Source organism: Charadrius vociferus, unplaced genomic scaffold (assembly GCF_000708025.1).
Source record: "Charadrius vociferus isolate BGI_N301 unplaced genomic scaffold, ASM70802v2 scaffold2, whole genome shotgun sequence".
Classification (NCBI taxonomy): Eukaryota; Metazoa; Chordata; class Aves; order Charadriiformes; family Charadriidae; genus Charadrius; species Charadrius vociferus.
Window position 1 is genome coordinate 2,782,434 of NW_009647595.1, and position 19,416 is coordinate 2,801,849.

At 38.5% G+C, this 19,416-nt stretch overlaps 1 protein-coding gene across 1 annotated transcript in view; it reads left to right on the forward strand.

Moving 5' to 3' along the window:
• Positions 1–19,416, forward strand: part of COL14A1 (collagen, type XIV, alpha 1) — a 119,147-nt gene that overhangs the window by 82,160 nt on the left and 17,571 nt on the right. The window contains exons 34-40 of the mRNA XM_009881035.1: positions 3,000–3,077; positions 3,353–3,439; positions 6,783–6,836; positions 7,238–7,333; positions 8,569–8,622; positions 9,823–9,876; positions 18,715–18,768. Of these exons, the coding sequence (XP_009879337.1) occupies positions 3,000–3,077; positions 3,353–3,439; positions 6,783–6,836; positions 7,238–7,333; positions 8,569–8,622; positions 9,823–9,876; positions 18,715–18,768 (477 nt within the window). The remainder of the gene's footprint in view (positions 1–2,999; positions 3,078–3,352; positions 3,440–6,782; positions 6,837–7,237; positions 7,334–8,568; positions 8,623–9,822; positions 9,877–18,714; positions 18,769–19,416) is intronic.

Consider the following 19,416-nt stretch of genomic DNA (forward strand, 5'->3'; position numbering starts at 1 on the left):
AAACAGGTAGTAATCAGTGCGGTTCCTTACCGTAGAATTTTGTGGGTACTAAGTATTTACCTAGATTGTAGGAAAGCCTGGACAAATTAATGATAGAGAAATATTGGTTGTTAACAAATCTGGGGCAGGAAGTCCCTGATCTGAAAATCATTGGAAGCTATTAGACTGCAAGGTAGAAGTATGACTTATACCCTTGTGCTTCATTAGATATCACTTGTGCCACCGCTGGAAATAGCATACTGAGATTTAGTCCATTCCACTATCTTCAGTTTTAAGAGGCTCAAGAAGGCATGCGTGCAACAAAAATTCCTTTTTGTAAAACATTTTGAAAATTCTTTTGAATTGATATGAAAATTGAGGTTTACTGATAGTGCTGAAAAGTTCTTTTTTTCATCAGCTGTATTTTCATGGAATACTTTTATCTTAGAGATGGTTATTACATAAAATAAAAACAGGCAGGCAGTTACTTTGGAATAAAATTTTGGATGTTTTGTTCTGACTGTTATTTGTGTGGAAGAGTTTAATGTTGTCAGAATGGTTTTAGTATGGCGGGGGTTTTGTTGTTTGTTTTTTTTTTTTTTTAATAAATGAATCCAGTGCAATCACCTGAATTTTGCAAAACATTTCCTTTTTGAAGGAATAGAATTGTATCAGAGTTTTTTTTCCTGTCGATGCCTATGGTGTGCAACAGTTCAATGAACAGACGGAAACAGAGATAGATAGGACAGAAAGGGGATTAGGTTAAAGGTGTGCCTAAGCCCTTTGAACATCCCTTAATCTCTGGATTAGGCGCTCCAGCCCGCTAGGGCAATGAAAACTGACTGTGACATGCAGAGAGTAATGCTCTTTATTCCTTTGGTGGGATTGAATGAAAAGTCCAGCTTTAAAACATTGTTTGTTTACAGTTCACAAACCTTCTCTTTATAGATGTTTCCTTTTCTTTTAAATTTAACTTATTTACCTCCGTGCATATGTGCTGTTAAAAAAAGTAATGTGTGACGTGGTCTGCACTTCAGAAATCTTTGCAGAACTGTAGCCTGATTGGTTGAGGGTGGGCAGACTTTTCTTACTGGTTCTGCTTGCAGGGCTGGGTATTTAGAAAGCAAAATCACTATGAATACAGAGAATTATGAATAAAAGTTTAACAGTAGCAAAGAAAGCTTTGTTTAACTATTTAGCTTGAGTCAGAGCAACCCACATAATATTTAAAAAAAAGAATACTGAGTCATTCAACATTTGGATGGTGAATACAGCAATTCAGGGAATGTCTGTTTGCTCTTTATTTTACACCAACGTGCTAGAAATCACTATGGATCTCTAGATTGTCTAATCCAGAGAAAACGAATGCATATACACGCCTGTGTAGGACTGCGTAAATTTAGCCAATTCAATCAACCTTCCATTGTTCAGGATAATAGAGTAGCTTGGGATGGATTGGGTTATGGAAAAAATGGCAATACAACTTCTGAACCGAAGCTGCTTTCTGCACAACCAGCTCAGGTGTTTCTGCACACCTTTTCTGGGATGTCTTCTTTGCTTGAGTGTAATATCATGCAAATGGTCATTCTGGGTCCCAGAGCAGTACATTCATGTGCTACTGTGCTCACGCTAATAAGTCCTCCTGGAATTAGTAGCTTTGGGACTGGTAGTGAAGAGGCATCTAAGTGGCTCCACATGGAGTCAGCTTGCATTTCACATAGCCAGAGACACAGTCTTGTTGGACTTTGGAAAGACTTTTGTGGAGCCAAACCAAGGGTCTAAAAATTGCCTTCATGCTACACTGCAACTGTCGACAGTGTTTAGCATGGAGCCAGCTCACGTGAGTCTGCATCTGTAGTACAGCGTATCTACAAACCAGCTAATCTGCTGGCAGGTAAGAAGAATTTCTATGTGTATGAAAGTATTCCTTTCTTTAAAATACAATAGTTGACTTATATAAGAAAAAAAAATTAGGCAAAACCAAAGGTGCACGTATGTAGTTCATTTTAACAGCTTTAGAAGCAATCTATTTTTAAGAAAGTCTTTAAATTCACTCCTTTGTTCTAGTGTTAAAATAATGCCACTGAAAATAATAATGGGAGCAAAACCAAAGAGAGTTCTATCTCTAACAGTTCCTCACATTTTTTAACATGTGGGGTTAATTTAATGGGATGTTCTGTTCCATTCCCCTCTCTATTCAGTATGCACATAAATGAGGCATGGAAAAAGAATAGAAATAGTAACAGAAAAAAGCTTCATCTCTCTAGACCCCTTTGTTCAGTTCAAGGCTCTAAAGGAGACAATTGGTTTTACCACTGAGTCCTATTTAGTATATTGTTTCTGAGTACCTAGCAGCCATTATTTTTACCAAATGTGTGTGTTCTTGTAGATTAAATTCTTGTCCAAACCATGTTCCCAGACCCGTGGTGGGAATTTTCTGCCCAGTGTTGTCATGTGTTGAGCAAGCTTTTCACCATACTTAAACTTAAGTTGCCTGGGGATAATATGGATAAGAGAAGGCATATTTTAAAGTACAATAAAATCGGAGAAGATGATAAATATTATTTGTGGCTCAGCTCCAGTGTAAGTAATATGCTACAGTAGACCTTGTCCCAGATAAAATCTGAGCACCATACCAGTGAGTTAAGAGAAATTACGAAGCTGAGCTCTCTTCTGCCTGTCTCTCACCTCCTTTGCTAGAAAAAAGTATTGGGAGGCACCGTTGGGCAAAATCAGGAATTTAATGGAGGAAAGCAGTCCAATCCAACAAATGCCTGCAGCATTTAACCTTAAACAGCTTGCTTATTCCACATAAAGTCTGATAGTTTGGAGAGGTTGGTTAGAACACAAGCCTTTTACTGTTTAGTTAGCGTATTTGTGGCTAGCTGCTTTCAGTCGATACCTTTTCTTCTGTCTAATCTGGGTGCTCAAATCAAGATAGCTTTTCTTGCTGATGGCTCCATTTTGCACCGATCTTACAACTAATCGTCATTTTGTCCATCACCCTTGTTTTGAAACAGTTGCAGTTACAGATGTTTGACATTGTTTGTGCTACCTCATGGGCCAATCGGGACAAATGTTGTGAGCTTCCTGGCTTGGTAAGAAACCTCCTTCAGTAACTGTAGAATTTACCTTTTACTTTCCCCTTTGTTGAGACAAATGTTTTAATGGAAATGGATGGTTAAGAGTTTTCAAAAAAGCTCAAGTCTGCTTGGATTACTTGTCCTATTGAAAGTCAATGTGATGTATGTTTGTAAATCAAGTAGGTGCTTTTGAGGCATCCACATAGTGCTATGTCTTAGATTCATAACATTCTTAACTTCTAAACCAAAGTTTTGGACTTCATTCTCTTCCTATCTTGATCTTTCCTTAGAGAGATGAAGAAAATTGCCCTGCCCTTCCTCATGCTTGTTCCTGCTCAGAAGCTAATAAGGGTCCCCTTGGACCTCCTGGACCACCGGTAAGGTTTTATATGGGTTTGTAGTCAACTGTAATCAAATAGTCCTTCCAAGACATGTGAATATCCTATTATTGTATAACTAATATTGTTAAATTAGAGTTTCAAGTGTTGGCAAGTTTCAAGAGTTTCAAGTGTTGGAAAAGAGGTAAATGTTTGTAGAACAGTCATGTGGTATTTATTTTTTTTTTTCTTTTACAACTAGTTTGATAACTCTGATTGGCTTGCTAAGTTAGCTTGAGGTGAGGCCCTCTGGTGAACAAGTTTGAACTGTGTGTTTCTCTACTCATACTGTGTCCTGGATGCTCCAAGAGCATGTTTTGAAGAGAAAGAGCCAGTGAAGAACACAAAGGAAAATAAGTTTCTGAAAAGGTTAAAGTATACAAATTACAGGAGATACATGTTCAACAACAAAATTAACTTGCATGTAAGACATTCATTTAGTAGATCCCAGCAGACATTTATCCTATGAACAACTCGGAGGTTAGTCTTTCTGCAAGAACTGTTCTTCAAGCTCTGGTGAAAAAACTTGAAAAAGAACTCAAGAGAAAATTCACTGAAGAAGTGTATCTTGAACAAGGAAAAATTATTCTGCTCTCCTATTTGAATGCAGGTTATAAATCAAGTATGGATTAAGGTTTTAATTTCTGTATATAGGTGTCCAATTTGTGTCTGTGAAAAAGACAATGGGATAATTCACACACAAATGCTACTGAAATTGAGTAGTTTGACCACATTTCACAGTAAAATGAAAAATATTTTAAAACTATTTGACTGTAAGGATGTGTGTTACTATAGTTCAAAACATACACAGATCAGAATTGCCAAAGCTGAATCCAGCAGTAAAATAATGTACTGCTATTTATTACATTTAGGATTAACAATATTTTGAGTAGCATAGTGCCATGCAAGAGGAGGCTTAAAATCAAGCAGAAAGATGACTGCCTAGGCAGGGGAGTATGTGATTCTGGAACTCAGCCTCTTAGGAGTGATACTTTTTTGCCAGACAGTTAGATGGCATAGCTCTGGAAAAAAGTAAGAGGCCTAGGAAAAAGCAGAGCAAAAGAATAAAGTCAGTGTTCATCTCTGTGCCGACCAAAAGTCAGAAAGTCAAATATGCGATGTCTGGTCAAGACTGCTCCAAGTCGTTAAAAAGTCATGTGACTTTTCTCTAAGCCAAGGATTTTTCTGTTTAAGGGATCAGGATTCTACCATGTAGCCAGTTTTAGACATTAGACTAAAAAGACACCAAATAAAAGGCTTCAATTTTTTTGGGATAGTAACTCTGGAAATATTTTTTTTAAGCTCTTTTAGGAAGTGGGCCATTTTGGGTAAGACAAAGTATCATTTAGAGTTAGGATTATCTGGCAGTTTTTATTACGGGATACTGTTTTTATGGCATCATCTTTGCCAGAATTTGATCATGCTGTCTGAAGTTCTCCATGCAAAGTAAAAGTAAGATATCACACAAACCTGCTGCCTGCATTTGAAAGGAGCGCTGCAGAACTGGAGAAGGTGAAGGAGACAAAAAATATTGGAGGACTGGAGAAATTTAATTGCGAAGAAAAGCTTCCAGTGCTTCATATTATTCATTATAGTGCAACTATTAAAAAGAAATAAGAGGGTGACTTGATAACGGTTGATTAAGATCTGTTTCTGGGAGAAAGTACTGGCTATTAAGAACTTATTTAAAATAAGAGAAGAAGGCGTAACAGGAATTCTTGGCTAGAAGTAGAAGCCAAAGCAATGAAAAATCTGAAATTAGTCACACCAGCTTAGTAGTGCTGGGGAATAACCACCGGAACAAGTTTATTAGCAAAATGAGAGAGGCTCTTCTGATGTTTTCATCTTAAGTCAATGCTTTTCTGGAACATGTGCTTTTACCATGCAAAGGTTACTGGGCTCAAAACATGGATAAGTGTACCAAACCCAGTGTGAATCTTAAGGCATATGATTTAATGGCTCAGCATCAGGCTATTTTTAAGTATATATTCTTACTCAGTTAAATGTAATCTGTTTGTGAGAATGAAATGGGAGAAAACGGTGTGATTTTTTTGATGTTAATAAGTTGCAGTTATTTTGTTGAGTATTTGCACAGGAATTTTTAATCTGAGACAGGAGAAAGACAGAGGCAGGAGAAAGGGCAGAGGGAGCTACTGGGCTGGAATGCAGAAATGAGATGACTTGGAATTTGGGAACTGGCAACTGGAACACCGTTCTGTGGAGAGCATGGGATGAGATTTTAGGGTCGGAGCTGACTGTGACGGAATGGGTTGTGGCTGTAGAGATGTGGGATGGAAGGGAAAAGACTGAAGGAGCTGGGACAAGGAGTAGAAAACTGGTCTGTGATCACACATATGAAGACTGTATCATGGTACCTTCATTGAAGAGCAAGAGTACTCTGGCACTTCCAAGCATTTCTGTTATTGGTATTCCTATTTAAAGTCCCACAGATACTACGTATGCATTTAATCTGATATGCATATTTTGTTTTTATGTCCTTAATGCTGTTACTTTTATAAGTACTTATTGTAGCCTCTAAAGAACGCTATTCAGTTATGGTGCCTAGTTGCACGAGGTCCTTTTTGAGTACAAAGAAGAGCCAAATCCCTGTAAAGATCATAGCACAAGAGATTAATATACTCAGATGGGGGAAGAGGGAAATTGATCTGAAAAAATAAAATCTTTATGCTATCCTAGAGGACAAAGCATATGCAGCATGTATATGCAAAACACGTTCATGGCAGCCATCCATAGATATATGCAACTCCAGTGTCTCAGATGATACTAATAAAAAAGGCAACAGTTGGTTAATAAATGATTAACAGATGTAGGCACCACTGAAGAAAGCGAAAAAGAGAAAAATGGACAAAAGAGTATTTTACCTAAAAGTAGCTCTAAATTAAACCATGGCAAGTCGAGTATATCCTGGAGTTGTCCTTGATGAAAAGTATTCTCGAGTCATTGGAAACTCAGCCTTTAACAATGTGGTGATTTTGGTGAGAACAGACAGATGTGCAGGTTTCAGCTACTGGAGGGGAACCCATGACCACATGTATACATTTCCATCCCTACTGTAGCTTTCTGTGTTATTTTGATGCTTACGTGGTGTGCATTCTTGGCTTTAGAAAGCAGTCACATCTGTGTTTAAATCTGTTCCTGTGTATGGCTACACTTAAATATGTTCTCAGTTTAATTACTCCAGTGGAAGGATATGGACAGGATATTCACTGATTCCTGAACACTGATTCAGGAACAAGAAAAAACTGTTTGGGCTTCTCTGGATTTCATTTTTGTTTATTTGAGAGTTTTGGTTTTCAGCAAGTCCTGTGCTTGTGCTTCACAGGGTGGTCCAGGTGTCAGAGGTGCCAAAGGCCATCGTGGCGATCCAGGTCCAAAGGTACTTTGTACAGCACTTTACATTTGACAGATGCACAGGTTCTTGGTTTATCTCTGCTGCACGTAAAGCTTGAAATGAATTCCAGATTGTCTCTGATGTCGCCAAAGAAAAAGCATAGTGAAATGCCATTGGCGTTTGGTGTGTCTTTTTTCATAACAATTGCTTGTCCTGTTTGTTCCTTGATAAAAGATATAAAATTCAAGAGTGCTGCTGTCACAGCATAAATCTTCATTTTTAGTATTTATAAAGGAACCAGACAGTTTTAAATTGAACCCTAACTGCTCAATCAAATGTTAACCCACATTTCTGGTATTTTTGAGTCTATTGGTATTTAATTCTTCAAACAGAAGCTTCCTTTGTCCATATGATAAGAGTTTAACTTATGTCCTGTGCTACTTTAGGGACCAGATGGACCTCGAGGTGAAATTGGTGTTCCTGGACCACAAGGACCTCCAGGACCACAAGGACCCAGTGGACTTTCTATTCAAGGGCTTCCAGTGAGACTTAAAAAATCAATAGAGTTCTTTCTTGTGATGTTTTGAACAGCACGTATCTTAGACTGGACCAAAATATCTTTAGGTGTCCTGATCAGAATCTGAATTTCAATATTTGAGGTGAAATCACAGATTTGTGTTTAACCTACAGTGGATGTGGGTTCAGTGCCAACATTCCTGTTTTTATTTGGATCTGAACTTTTACTTAGCTGAACCTATTTGATCGCAGCTTGAATATGACCCAGGTATTAGCATCCAAGCCTGGAGACAAGTGAAAAAAATTGCAGTGGGGGTTGTAACATGGCCCCAAACCAAAATGTTTATTTTTTATCTTTTTGGGGCTTTGGTATTGCAGATCAGTTCTGACTTGAAAGGTATACCCAAGCAAGAACATCACATTCGCTGCCAAAATTAAGCAATAGTATTCATTATACTTACAGAATCTATCATCAGAGGAGATGATTAGGCCTGGAGTTTGCAATGCTGTTGTGAAATAAGTCTCAGAATTTCATCATAAAGACACATTGGTAGAATAATGAACCAGCAGCACTAATCTTGTTTCATGTACGTCTCTGGTAGATGGGTATAGACAATCCTGGAAAGGTAGTAGATACTTTTTCTGCTAGACTTGTTTTCAAAATTTACTACAGTTTAATACACTTTCTTCTTTTTACCCCATCTATAGGATACTGCTGTACAATATAATGAAGTGATTTACCAAAACTGTATGTTCTTGATGATGATGTCATCAGAGAATAATCAGAATACATTAATTATAAGAATAGTTATTTGATAGAGAAAATATGTTTCTGCATAAAATTTAATTAAAATTGGTTTATTTTCTAGAAAAGTATATCTTTGTCATGCATACATACTGTAGAAACACATCTAGTTCCCGTAGTCGGTTTCATCATTATAAGAAATACTTCTGAGGGCTGAAGAGAAACAGATTCCTTTGGGGAGAAAAGAAAATAACTATTTTTTTTATGACATATGGCTATAGTTTTGCCAGGTTAATTCTGAAGTCTTTAAAAATAAGTTCTGTTTTCTTTATTTTCTATATTTGTAAATTCTTCATTTATAGTTTTGCAAGTAGAGTCTGTAGGTTTGTTTTCTGCAAAGTCTGTTTTCTTATTGGTTGCTTGTTTTATTTTTTTTCTAGAGAAGCTGAAAGGAACTATTAAAAATAGGAGAGTAACCATGTCTTTGGTTTACTATATGTGATTCTTAATTTGCAGGGGCCACCAGGTGAAAAGGGAGAGAAGGGAGATCTTGGTTTTCCTGGCCTGCAGGTATTCCCTAAGTTATTGTTTAACCTGTCACTTACTAAGTTTGAATGTTGACTTACCATCATTGTGAATTTAGGGCACATATTCAAAACTTCTGAGAAGCATGTTGTTGGGGTGAATTTGAACAGAGATTTGGAATCAGGAATCCAGGGTATGCTGGTGTGCAGTGACCAAATCATTTGTGGCCTGAAGAACCGGTTATTTTAACCTTGTTAAACACTGAAATTGGATCTCTGTAGACTCAGAAACAGTCCACTTTTAGATTTCTGCTTTCACAGTGAATAATTAGTGTTTACTTGTTTTCACTTTAAACTCATTAAATTCCTCCTGGAATTATCTATGAGGACAGATCAGGCACTTGATCTTTCTGATGCCATCTTTCACAAGATCGGCATCTTAAAAAGTATTCAGTGAATCTTAACTCAGTTTGGTGTCTGATATTTAGTCTGGAGATTGCATTCCAATTTATTGCTGCTTTCAAGGATCATTTGCTCTTCCCTTTTCAGATGGTCCTCTTCTGCTGATTATATCCCTCCAGTATTTGTTGGTTGTTACCAGAGTCCCCCTTCTTGTTCTTAGGTGCTAGGGATACTAAACTCATACAGCCTATCCTCATAAATCAGTTTTGTTAGCCTTCTGGACTGCTGCAGTAATGGTCCCAGACTGCTGCTGGGCAGCCTTCGTGAGCCAGAGAGTGATGTTTCATCGGAACAACAGGGAACAGCTGGACGTAACTTGTAATCCTGCTCAGGCAGGTCAGCGCAGCAATATCAAAGGGGCAATACTTCAGACAACATGGTAACCGATTCCATGTTAGCCATGAGAGAGAGAAATACCAGTTCTATATTTAGGTTAAGGTACTGATGACATGACACAGGAACGATGTAGAAAATCAAGCTCTCTTTTCAACTTAGCGGCACAGGAAGCCTGACTTGACAAAATTGTCGATGTTATTAACAAAGGATTGTGGTGAGGGGGTATGAAACCTGTGCATTTTAACAATGCCTGTTCAGCCATCTCTCATTTCACAGAAATACTTTCTGTTACTGAATCTTCTCTATGGCCCCGCCCATTATTGAACTCCGCAGTTCCAGTTATCCAAAACATTTATCCAAAAGCATGTCATGCAGTTTCAGTGGAAAGTGATTTAGTTGCATTCTGTTAACTTAATCTCATCATTTGCCCTCTCTTTATAATGCTTAGGGTGTCCCAGGAGCATCAGGTTCACCCGGAAGAGATGGAGTTCAAGGTCAAAGGGTAAAGTAAAATGAACATGTTTTGCAAATGTTTTAAGAATTTCCATTCCAGAATGGATATGTTTCCCAGCGTGGTTAATATATTATAGTTTGTCACTTGTATTCTGTCATTCCTGGAGACCCATATCACTGTGCTAATTAGCAGAGTAGACAGAGATAGGGTGGAGCATCCTTCTATCTTCTAGATCAGGGTTGAGAAATACTTGACGAGTGATGGGGAGCCATGCACTATCTTTATGTTTAATGCATTCGATAGGAGTAGATGTCACTAATGTCCAGCACTGCCAATTACTCCATTTTCCTATACGTTTAAAATCAGATGGTGGTTAAATGGTACATAATCAGCATGCAAGCCAATGCAATGATCTAAATTTGCTTTCTAGCTGATTAATGAATAACAGAGACAACTACAAAGGCATTTAATACTCAATGTAAAACAATACCTGTAGAAACTTCTGACATGAGGAAAAGGTGAAGAATAATACCAAAATGTAGGCAAACTTATTCTGCTTCTGATAGAACAAATGAAGATACTTACAGTCTGTCTGGGAATTGATAAAAAAAAAAATCTTCATATTCTTGTGTGCAGTTAAACCTATAAGTCCTCCTTCCTGTCTCCTTGGGGAGACTTTTGTTTCATTATTGGACGGGTGTTGGAAAGTTACTGTTAGCATAATAGTAAGTTACTGTCTACAGCAGAAGTTCATTATTAAATACGACTTTTCAGTTTTACTTGAACAAAATTTACATATTCGTGATCCTTTTTTGTATACGTTCATATAACCAGAGAAATCTGGACCTTCTTTGGATTTCTGACATTAACCTGAAACCTTGTTATAAAAAAAAATCATCCCTATAGCAAAATGTGTATTTCAGCTCACTGTTACGAATTTAAGCATTGGCATATCTTTATGCATAGAAGTAATTCCACTGAAGTTACTGTAGAATTTGGGCATAGATTATTTTTCTCTAAAATCAAGAAAAGAAAGTAATTTTATTAAGATAAAGATTTACACAACATTATTGTTGGATGAATAACCTTCTAATCAGATGAATAACCTTCTAATTTTCAATTAAGTTGTGGTGAAATATGAAGGTAAATATATTCCTTTTCCTACTTAAAATACTGTGATGCCTTCTGCTATATGGAAGCTCATTTTTGTATGTTTTTAATGTTTTCTTTTTGACTGTATTTGAATTTTTTCCCCTCTAAATTCCCCAAGCTTGGTGTCACCTGTTCATCTCCAGGTTAATAAAGACCTGGAGCATGATGGACATTTGGATTTTTGCCACTGTGCTGTCTAATCTTGGTCATAGACAGGTTGAAGTGACTTGGTGTGAGATGCTGTACATGTGAGTGGAACGTGCCTCTTCTTTCTGCATTCCTGATCATGAGGGACAGTGAGCATTCTGCAGTTCAGGGAGAAGAGAACTCTGTGTTTTCACTTTATTCTGTAGCCGACTGCATATTTAGCAGTAGAGGCCCTCAGCCGTGTCTTGATGTCAGCCAGCAAGCAGTTCAGAAGTGGTCTAGTTTTCCCACATGTGGAAGTCGGCAGGTTGTTGCAGAGAGATGGTATTTCTGAGAGAGGCCAGCAGGAGGGCTAGTGCAGCAAAGGCTTTTGATACAGCCTGGAAAGGTCATGCAGTGCTGCTCTGTGAAAAACCCCCGTGTTGTCTATGATAAGGTAGGGCAATTGCATAAATTGCCAGGTTTTGTGGATATGGTAGTAATGCTTTGTTCATGTGTTCACTTTCTTCTGGTGTTAATCAAAGGAGCTGGATAAATAGCCTAGATCTCATAAAATTAGGTCTGTTAACCTGTGATTGTCTCTGTTCAACCTTTATGCAATATTGTCCGGCAGTAATTATTTCTATGACAACAAATAATTATGTTACACTAATTTTATGGTGGTGTAACTCATTTGATTCCTGTGAAGTTACGACAACATAAAATTACTTTTAATGGGTGAAGATTCAAACCAATGATTTCACCACAGTCTCTTTGAAGGCCAAGTGCTTCAGAAAGGCATAATTCTAAAGGACATAACTGCAGCAACAGCAAAGGGGAACTGGAAAATTCCTGAGAAGTAAATTGCCTTTTTGTATAATATTCCCTTTGTTGGGCTTCCTTCTGTTAGCCAAGATGCCAAACTGTTTTGCAGCTATTATACTACTAGAACTGAGATTTTTCTATGTTATTCTTAGCTTAGCTATCATTTCCTCTTTAGTATTTATTTTTCATTGAAATATTTTAATTATAGTGGTACCAGTGCTGCAAAGTACTTAAACAGATGGCTAAATCACACTTACTTTAATGGGAGGTAAGCACGGGACTGATATTTATTGGGAGATCTCCGAGAGCTTTGCTGAACTGGGGATAATGTGATATTAGACTCAAGAAATCCTGCAATGGAGATTTTTTTTTTCCTTCCAGTTGCTGGTAGTTGGAATCACTTCACTTTTACAGTTCTTCTTCCTTCCTTTTTTTTTTTTTTCTTTCTAGTGTTCATATTTTCTGTTTTTATTTTTGAAATCAGTTGAGAAAAGGTCTTTTTTTTTTCCTCCTAATGTTTTAATTCAAGAATTAGTCTATAAAGGTTCTTATATTTCTGTACTGCTTTTTAGTCCCTGGTTAATTTGTCTTTCTTGGTTTTTAGTACCTCATTAAGAAATAAAGCATCTCCCCTGTCAGTTGCATGAACTCATTCAAAGATCATTTTCATAATGAAATACTCTCCCTATGAAAAAGTGTGGGATATAATAAAAATACTGTGTGAAGGTTGAATCAGAGTAAAAAATGCGTTCTCTGATAATAAGGCAAACTTTCTGAATATGCATGTTAATATTTTGTACCTGTCTGGTAACTGGTTTAAGTCTACATCACAGACTCCACACGAGGAACAGTTCCCTCACCTCTCACCAGCTTCCAGTTATAAAAGAGTGTCATAAAAGATTTTCTAAAATAGAAAATGGTTTCTTTTTATTGTATGGCTGGGACTGTGGTTGTCTGGTGTCGTCTTTTGCTGTCCCGTCTTTGTAGCTGGCAATATAGAGAGGTTTTACTAAAAAGAACAGATTGTGTTTTTCCACCAACTCTCCCAATTGTATCATGTTGAAAGATATAGCTTGAATTGCACATGTGAGAGAATCCAAACTGACATCATGCCTCTGGTGAGTATGTAGACAGTAATTAAACTCTCATGTGCTTTTGGGTCATTTCTTTCAGCCAAGAGTATAAAGTTTGGAAGCAGACTCAAACTGACCCTATGTAGGTAGAGAGGAGAAAAGTCTTTCCTTTCCCATATCTCCATGGCTACTATCCAAGGTCAGGTCACAATTGCAATCCCTGTTCTTTCTTGTGAAGTGCAGGCCACGTGAGAAGACAGACCTACACAGCTGCAACAAGAGAAGCCTAATCTGTCATCCTGAGTGGCAAGCACGCTCCGCTTGATGACCCAATGCAGAGAAGGATCCCCATTGTTCTGATTCCCAAGTTTATATATCTAGTGCTCATGATGTTGTTACTGCTTGCTGTTGCCTGGTGGTTTCCTAAGGGGTGTCTTCTCTTGGCCAAGCTTCTCGTTGGCAAAGAGGCATGATTCTTCCTTAGTAGGCTAAAAAGTTCTGGAGGAAGCTCTGTTGGATGTGGTTCCCTATACGTCTGCTAGGGGTGGGACCACCGAGTTAAACTGTCAAGTGATTGATTTCTCTTGCTGAGCTGCTACAGCTAGTTTGGAGTCCAGAAGCATTGGCCAATGCTGCCTTATCCTGCTTGAAGACACTGGTCTGCAGTAAGTCTAACTGCTGGAAAGGATGATTCAGTCTCTTAAGCATTTCTTCAGCTCCTAATGGCTCCTGTTCAGCTCACTTTGAGAGCAGGAGGGCAAAGAGACCAGCTATGAGACACAAAGCCTTTGTCTATAGACTGGTAAATTAGATACTGCCAGAACATGATTTTGAGCATTGGCTAGTGACCTCTGCAGTCTAATGCTTTTCATTCCTCTTGGCAACATTGGGCTGGGCCAGCTCTTTTGGGACATTGTTCAGGGGACAGCATAGATCAGAAGCCATTTCCGGTGGGGAGTTTAGATGCGCAGTGTTTTAGTGGGATTTATAGAATTGTAAAATTAAAGTTGGAAGGGATCTTCAGAGGTCATCTAGTCCAACAGTCTGCTCAAAACAGGTCTGATCAAATGATGTTGCTCAGGTCCATGTTCACTTGAGTCTTGAACACTTCCAAGTATGAAGATTCCACAACCTCTCTGGGCAACCCATGACAGTATTAATTTAACCACCTTCATTGTAACGGGTTTTTTTCTAACGTCTAATCATAATTTCCCCTGTTTCCACTTGTGTCTGTTGCCTGTTGTCCCATTGCTGTGCCCCTCTAAGAAGAGTGGTTACATCTCTTTTTCCTCTGGTCAGATAGTTTAAACAGCGTTAAGCTTACCAAGCTACACCTCAGATTAATACACTGACATAGCATTTAGTAGTATTTCTCTGAAGGTCACAGTGGTTTATCTTGAGAGAGATGGGCAGATTGGTTTATCTTCATTCATTTTTCAATTTTTCTTCAGAAAAAGAAGAAGAAGAAAAAAAAAATATATGCAGTCCTGGGTCCCAGGCTGCAGTGGTTTTTTTAAGGGCTATACATGAAAGTCTTTCAAGACCGGGCTCAGTAGCTTCACTTAAGGTTTTGCCAGTATCTACTCCTACTTGAAAAATCACCTCTCCACAAGTACCCCAAACAAATTCCAGGCTACCGAAAGCTAAAAAGTTTATAGTGAGGTCAGCAGCAGTACTGACTTCAGCAGACTTGAGATTTTACAGGGATTTAGGTGGTGCCTAGATTCTGTGATGCCATTTGTATTCTGGTAAATAAAATCCCTTATAAAAAATCATATCTACACTGTTTCGCTGTAACTGTTTTTCACGCCACTAGCAAAATATGTCCTGATTTAAGTTAACCTTCCAAACTAATATGCATCGTGATTCTAAATCGCCCTACGTGCAGTTTGCCAACCGTATCCTGGGCTTCATCAAAAGAAGAATGGCCAGCAGGTCGAGGGAGGTGATTGTGCCCCTCTACTCTGCTCTGGTGAGACCCCACCTGGAGTACCATGTCCAGCTCTGGGGCCTTCAGCACAGGAAAGACATGGACCCGTTGGAGTGGGTCCAGAGGAGGGCCACAAAAATGATCAGAGGGATGGAACACCTCTCCGCTGAAGACAGGCTGAGAGAGTTGGGGTTGTTCAGCCTGGAAGAGGGACGGCTGTGGGGACATCTTATTGCAGCCTTTCAGTACTTCAAGGGGGCTAACAAGAAAGGTGGGGCAAAACTTTTTAGCAGGGCCTGCTGTGACAGGACAAGGGGTAATGGTTTTAAACTAAAAGAGGGATGATTTAGACTGGATATAAGGAAGAAATTTTTTACAATTAGGGAACTGAAACTGGAACACTTTACGCTAGCACAGGTTGCCCAGAAAGGTGGTAGATGTGCCATCCCTGGAAATGTTCTAGGTCAGGTTTGACAGGGCTCTGAGCAACCTGAAGGAAGGTGTCGCTGCTTATTGCAGGTGGGTTGGATTAGATGACCTTTAAAGGTCCCTTCCAACCCAAACCATTCTGTGATTCTATGATTCTACATCTGAGGTCACACATCAAAATCTGTCCCATCCTGCTCATGGACATGCAGCTCCATGGAGGAGATTCAGTGGTTCTTACAGAGTTTTTCCTATCCTGGAAGTGACTGCATTGTAGTATGTAATTCCCCCAGTCATTCTGGAGACGGTTAAGCAAAGAGGAGACTTAAATAAATGGGAGAGTAAATAATATCTTTAAGGTTTCAGTGCTCAGAATACAAGTTTGTGAATTCTCACAGTGCTCTATTATCTTCTACATTACACAGACCAAAAATAATGAGAGAAAGAGCCAGAAGAAAAACATTCCCAGTCTTCCTGCCAATTTCCTGGTACCTACTAATCTCCTCTGCTCACTACTCACAAGTTCAGAATAAGTATCAGATCTGTTCTGGCCATTAGATGGTCTGAGTAACACCATCATCTAACCCTGTTGGCAGCACAAATAAATATCTTTGGTCTTTTACCTGCATGAAAGAAGAGGTATTGCCATACTCTTTCTTGAACCAAACCTCTCTTTGACTTCATTTCTAAATAGCAATTTTCACATCTAACAAATACAGTAGGAGGCAATTTTTTGTGGCCAAGCAATACAGACACAGTGCCAAGAGAAATGAATCCTAGGAAAATAGACAGGAGATGATTCTTGAGCAGCCAAAAGTGAGAATACTGCTCAGAAGAAAGAAATTGTGAAATATATTCAAAGAAAACGTAATTCTGATCATCCTGTTAGTTCTACTCTTTGACTGGGATGAGAGAAGGGAGGGACGTACAGCATTATTTTTCTTGACAAGTTCGTGAGAATCTACAGTAAATCGGTGAGAATCTACAGAAGTTGGTGAAAAGTTCTACATTTGCCTCCTCCTAGTTAAATTAAGCCCTTAAGAGGGTACAACCAGTTTTCATCCTGCTTTAGGACTATCAAAAATAAATGCAAATATTTATATCTTTGCTTTGAAAAGTGAAACATACTTGTAAATAGAATTATCACAGAATCATATTCAGCCTGATGTAGACAGATTTTTTCTTTACTTTTTATGGAAAGGAAAATGTTGAAAAGCTTTTAGTTAGTTTGCTGCTCCTCAAACGTATAGGATACGATTCCCATTTTATTTACATCTTTGAAGTCAGGCTCAAGTTTCAAAATATATTCATGTAGAATATATGGAACATATTAGAATCATAGAATGGTTTAAGTTGGAAGGGACCTTAAAGATCATCTAGTTCCAACCCCCCTGCCGTGGGCAGGGACACCTTCTTCTAGACCAGGTTGCTCCAAGCCCCATCCAGCCTGGCCTGGAACACTTCCAGGGATGGGGCATCCACAACTTCTCTGGGCAGCCTGTGCCAGTGCCTCGCCACCCTGACAGTAAAGAATTTCTTCCTAATACCTAATCTTAATCTATCCTCTTCAGTTTAAAGCCATTACCCCTCGTCCTATCACTACACTCCCTGATAAAGAGTCCCTCCCCTTATCCACTGAGTGGTCCATCCGTCAAATCCATGTCTCTCCAATTTAGAGACAAGTATGTCATCTTCTTGAAGGTTTTACTGTTACAAAAACAAGTCTAGTTTGCATTGTCTTTATGGACTTCCATGTTATTATAAAACTGTGAATAGCTATCATCGAATTTTTCAGAACATTGTTCACAACTAAATGCTTCTTCCAGAGGATATCAGAAACCCTATTTTATAATTTTTAATGCATTTCAAGATGCCTTATACTATTCTTTGTTTCCTCTAGAAACACCAGTTTTGAAGACTTAACACACTTTCCTTTGCAAATTTATTTCATGGAGCTAGGCTTACAATTTTTTCTTTGTATGTGTCTTAAAACTGGTGTGATAGAGACACTACTAGTATCTTTATTTCAACACCACTTAGCTATTACGTTTGCTTTAGTTCTTACTGTGATAGGGAAGCTGCTTTGGTCCTTGCAGCTTCAGGAACCATCTGGCTACACTGTGAAATAAGAAATTATTCCCTTATCAAGACTAAGGATGCATAGATGACATAATGGGAGTTGCCTATGGGGCTTATTTTATCATTGAAACACCCTTCTGGTGGAATTTTAAAAAATCCTTTCCAGGTACATGGCAGATAATATTCCCCAACCAGTTTTTTAATGCCATGTGAGAGCAGATTTGAATCATAGTTTCCAAATTATGTAAAGCATAAAACTAGTAGTTCATGCTATATTCATTACTAAAACTGTGTCATAAATAAAGTTTCAGAAGAAAAGTACAAAATTAAAAAGATGTGATTATTTTTTTTCTGAAGCTCTCTCAGATACTGAGGTCTAGAAGGTTCTTTACTGTGTTTGTCAGCATAAAGACTTTCAAACCCTCTCTTTCCTTGTGCTCTCTCCTCCATATTCTGGTCTTGAGCCACAGATAAGATCATATTTCTCCTTTTTAGGCTGCGTAGTAATTAGAGAACTGACTTACCACCAGGCTGTTCAGAAACCTATGCTTTATAGCATGTGGATACAAAGCGTGCATATTGGTTCATTTGCACGAATACTGTATTAATAGTGTATTTTCTTTTACATCTGGTCCGCCTTTTTTCTATGATTTGCTTGCTTTCCAGTTTCCAAGTTATCTTTAGGTTTTGGCTCTCGTTTCTGGAAGCTGTGAAGCACGTTCGTAATGTAAACCACATGAGCATTCCTGCTGCTTCCTGAATCAGGACCTCGGTGATAGCTAGTACATATGTACAGTATTGCTGGGCAGAGAGAGAGACTCTCAGTTGCCATCTTTCAGCACTTAATCAGCAGGACTCTGAATAGTTGCAACCAGTGAGAACAGATGTAGAAGTGTGACCCATCTTGTGGTAGAGAAGTCTTGACAGCAAACGCTCTCATTTGCCTTACTACAGCAGTGTTATAATTGAAATTCATTCAGAGGTGAAAAATGACAGTACAAAGAATTTTGCATTGCTGCTTCTTGCTACAAAAGTATAGTGAGACTAGTTGGATTTAATTATTTTTTTTTTTTTAAATATTGGCAACACTATAGCTCCTTTTCAGAAATAAACCCTCCTCAGGGCAAATAAGGGAATTTTCTTCTGAGAAACCACTACCACCGGTTATTAATTTAAGAAAAGAACAACAACAAAAAAGTCTTCTAGATGAAATGGAACCGATTCATGACGTACATATAAAAATCTGATAAAATTGCATGTATTTCTCTTTTATAGGGCCTTCCTGGCAAAGATGGACCCACAGGCCCACAAGGACCTCCTGGCCCAACAGTGAGTATTGCCCATGGAATTTGTTACTGTAAAAGCCAGCAGGATTTGGGGGATTGTAGGTCGCACTGTTATTTGGGCTTCAGGGGATAGACCAGTGCCAAGGGTTCTGCTTGGAATGTAAAGTTCTCATGATGCACGGGGTTGGCAGAGAGTTGCGTGTCCAGTGTGATTTCTTTTCGCTCTCACTTAGCTCAAGAAAAAATGTCTCCTATGGGAAGGGGAGACAGTTGTTCCGTCAGTAGGTTGATAGCTTGTTCTTAGTCAAGTAACTGCACTATATAAAGGGAATTAGCGCTCTTGACATTTGAAACAAGACTTTCTTTTTGTAAGAAATTCCAATTAGGATTGTTAGTTGAAGTGAACCACCAAGTTTTGCTGAGGCGGAGGTGAGAGCAGGTATTCAAATGCTCTCATAGAATAATGAAGGAAGACAGCAGAGGTCACATTCAACCTTCAAAGCAAGACGTGTGTTGCCTCCAGAATCAGTCTCATCCTTCTCAGCTAGGGCAACTGGGCAAAGCTTTATGCTTCTTGTTAGATTTAAGACGTTAGGTGAAACTGCTGATGGTATTGAGTATTCTCCAAGCAGTACTACTCTCTTTACAAAGAATGTTCTGACTCATTCCCCCTGAACAGGGTAGTAACATC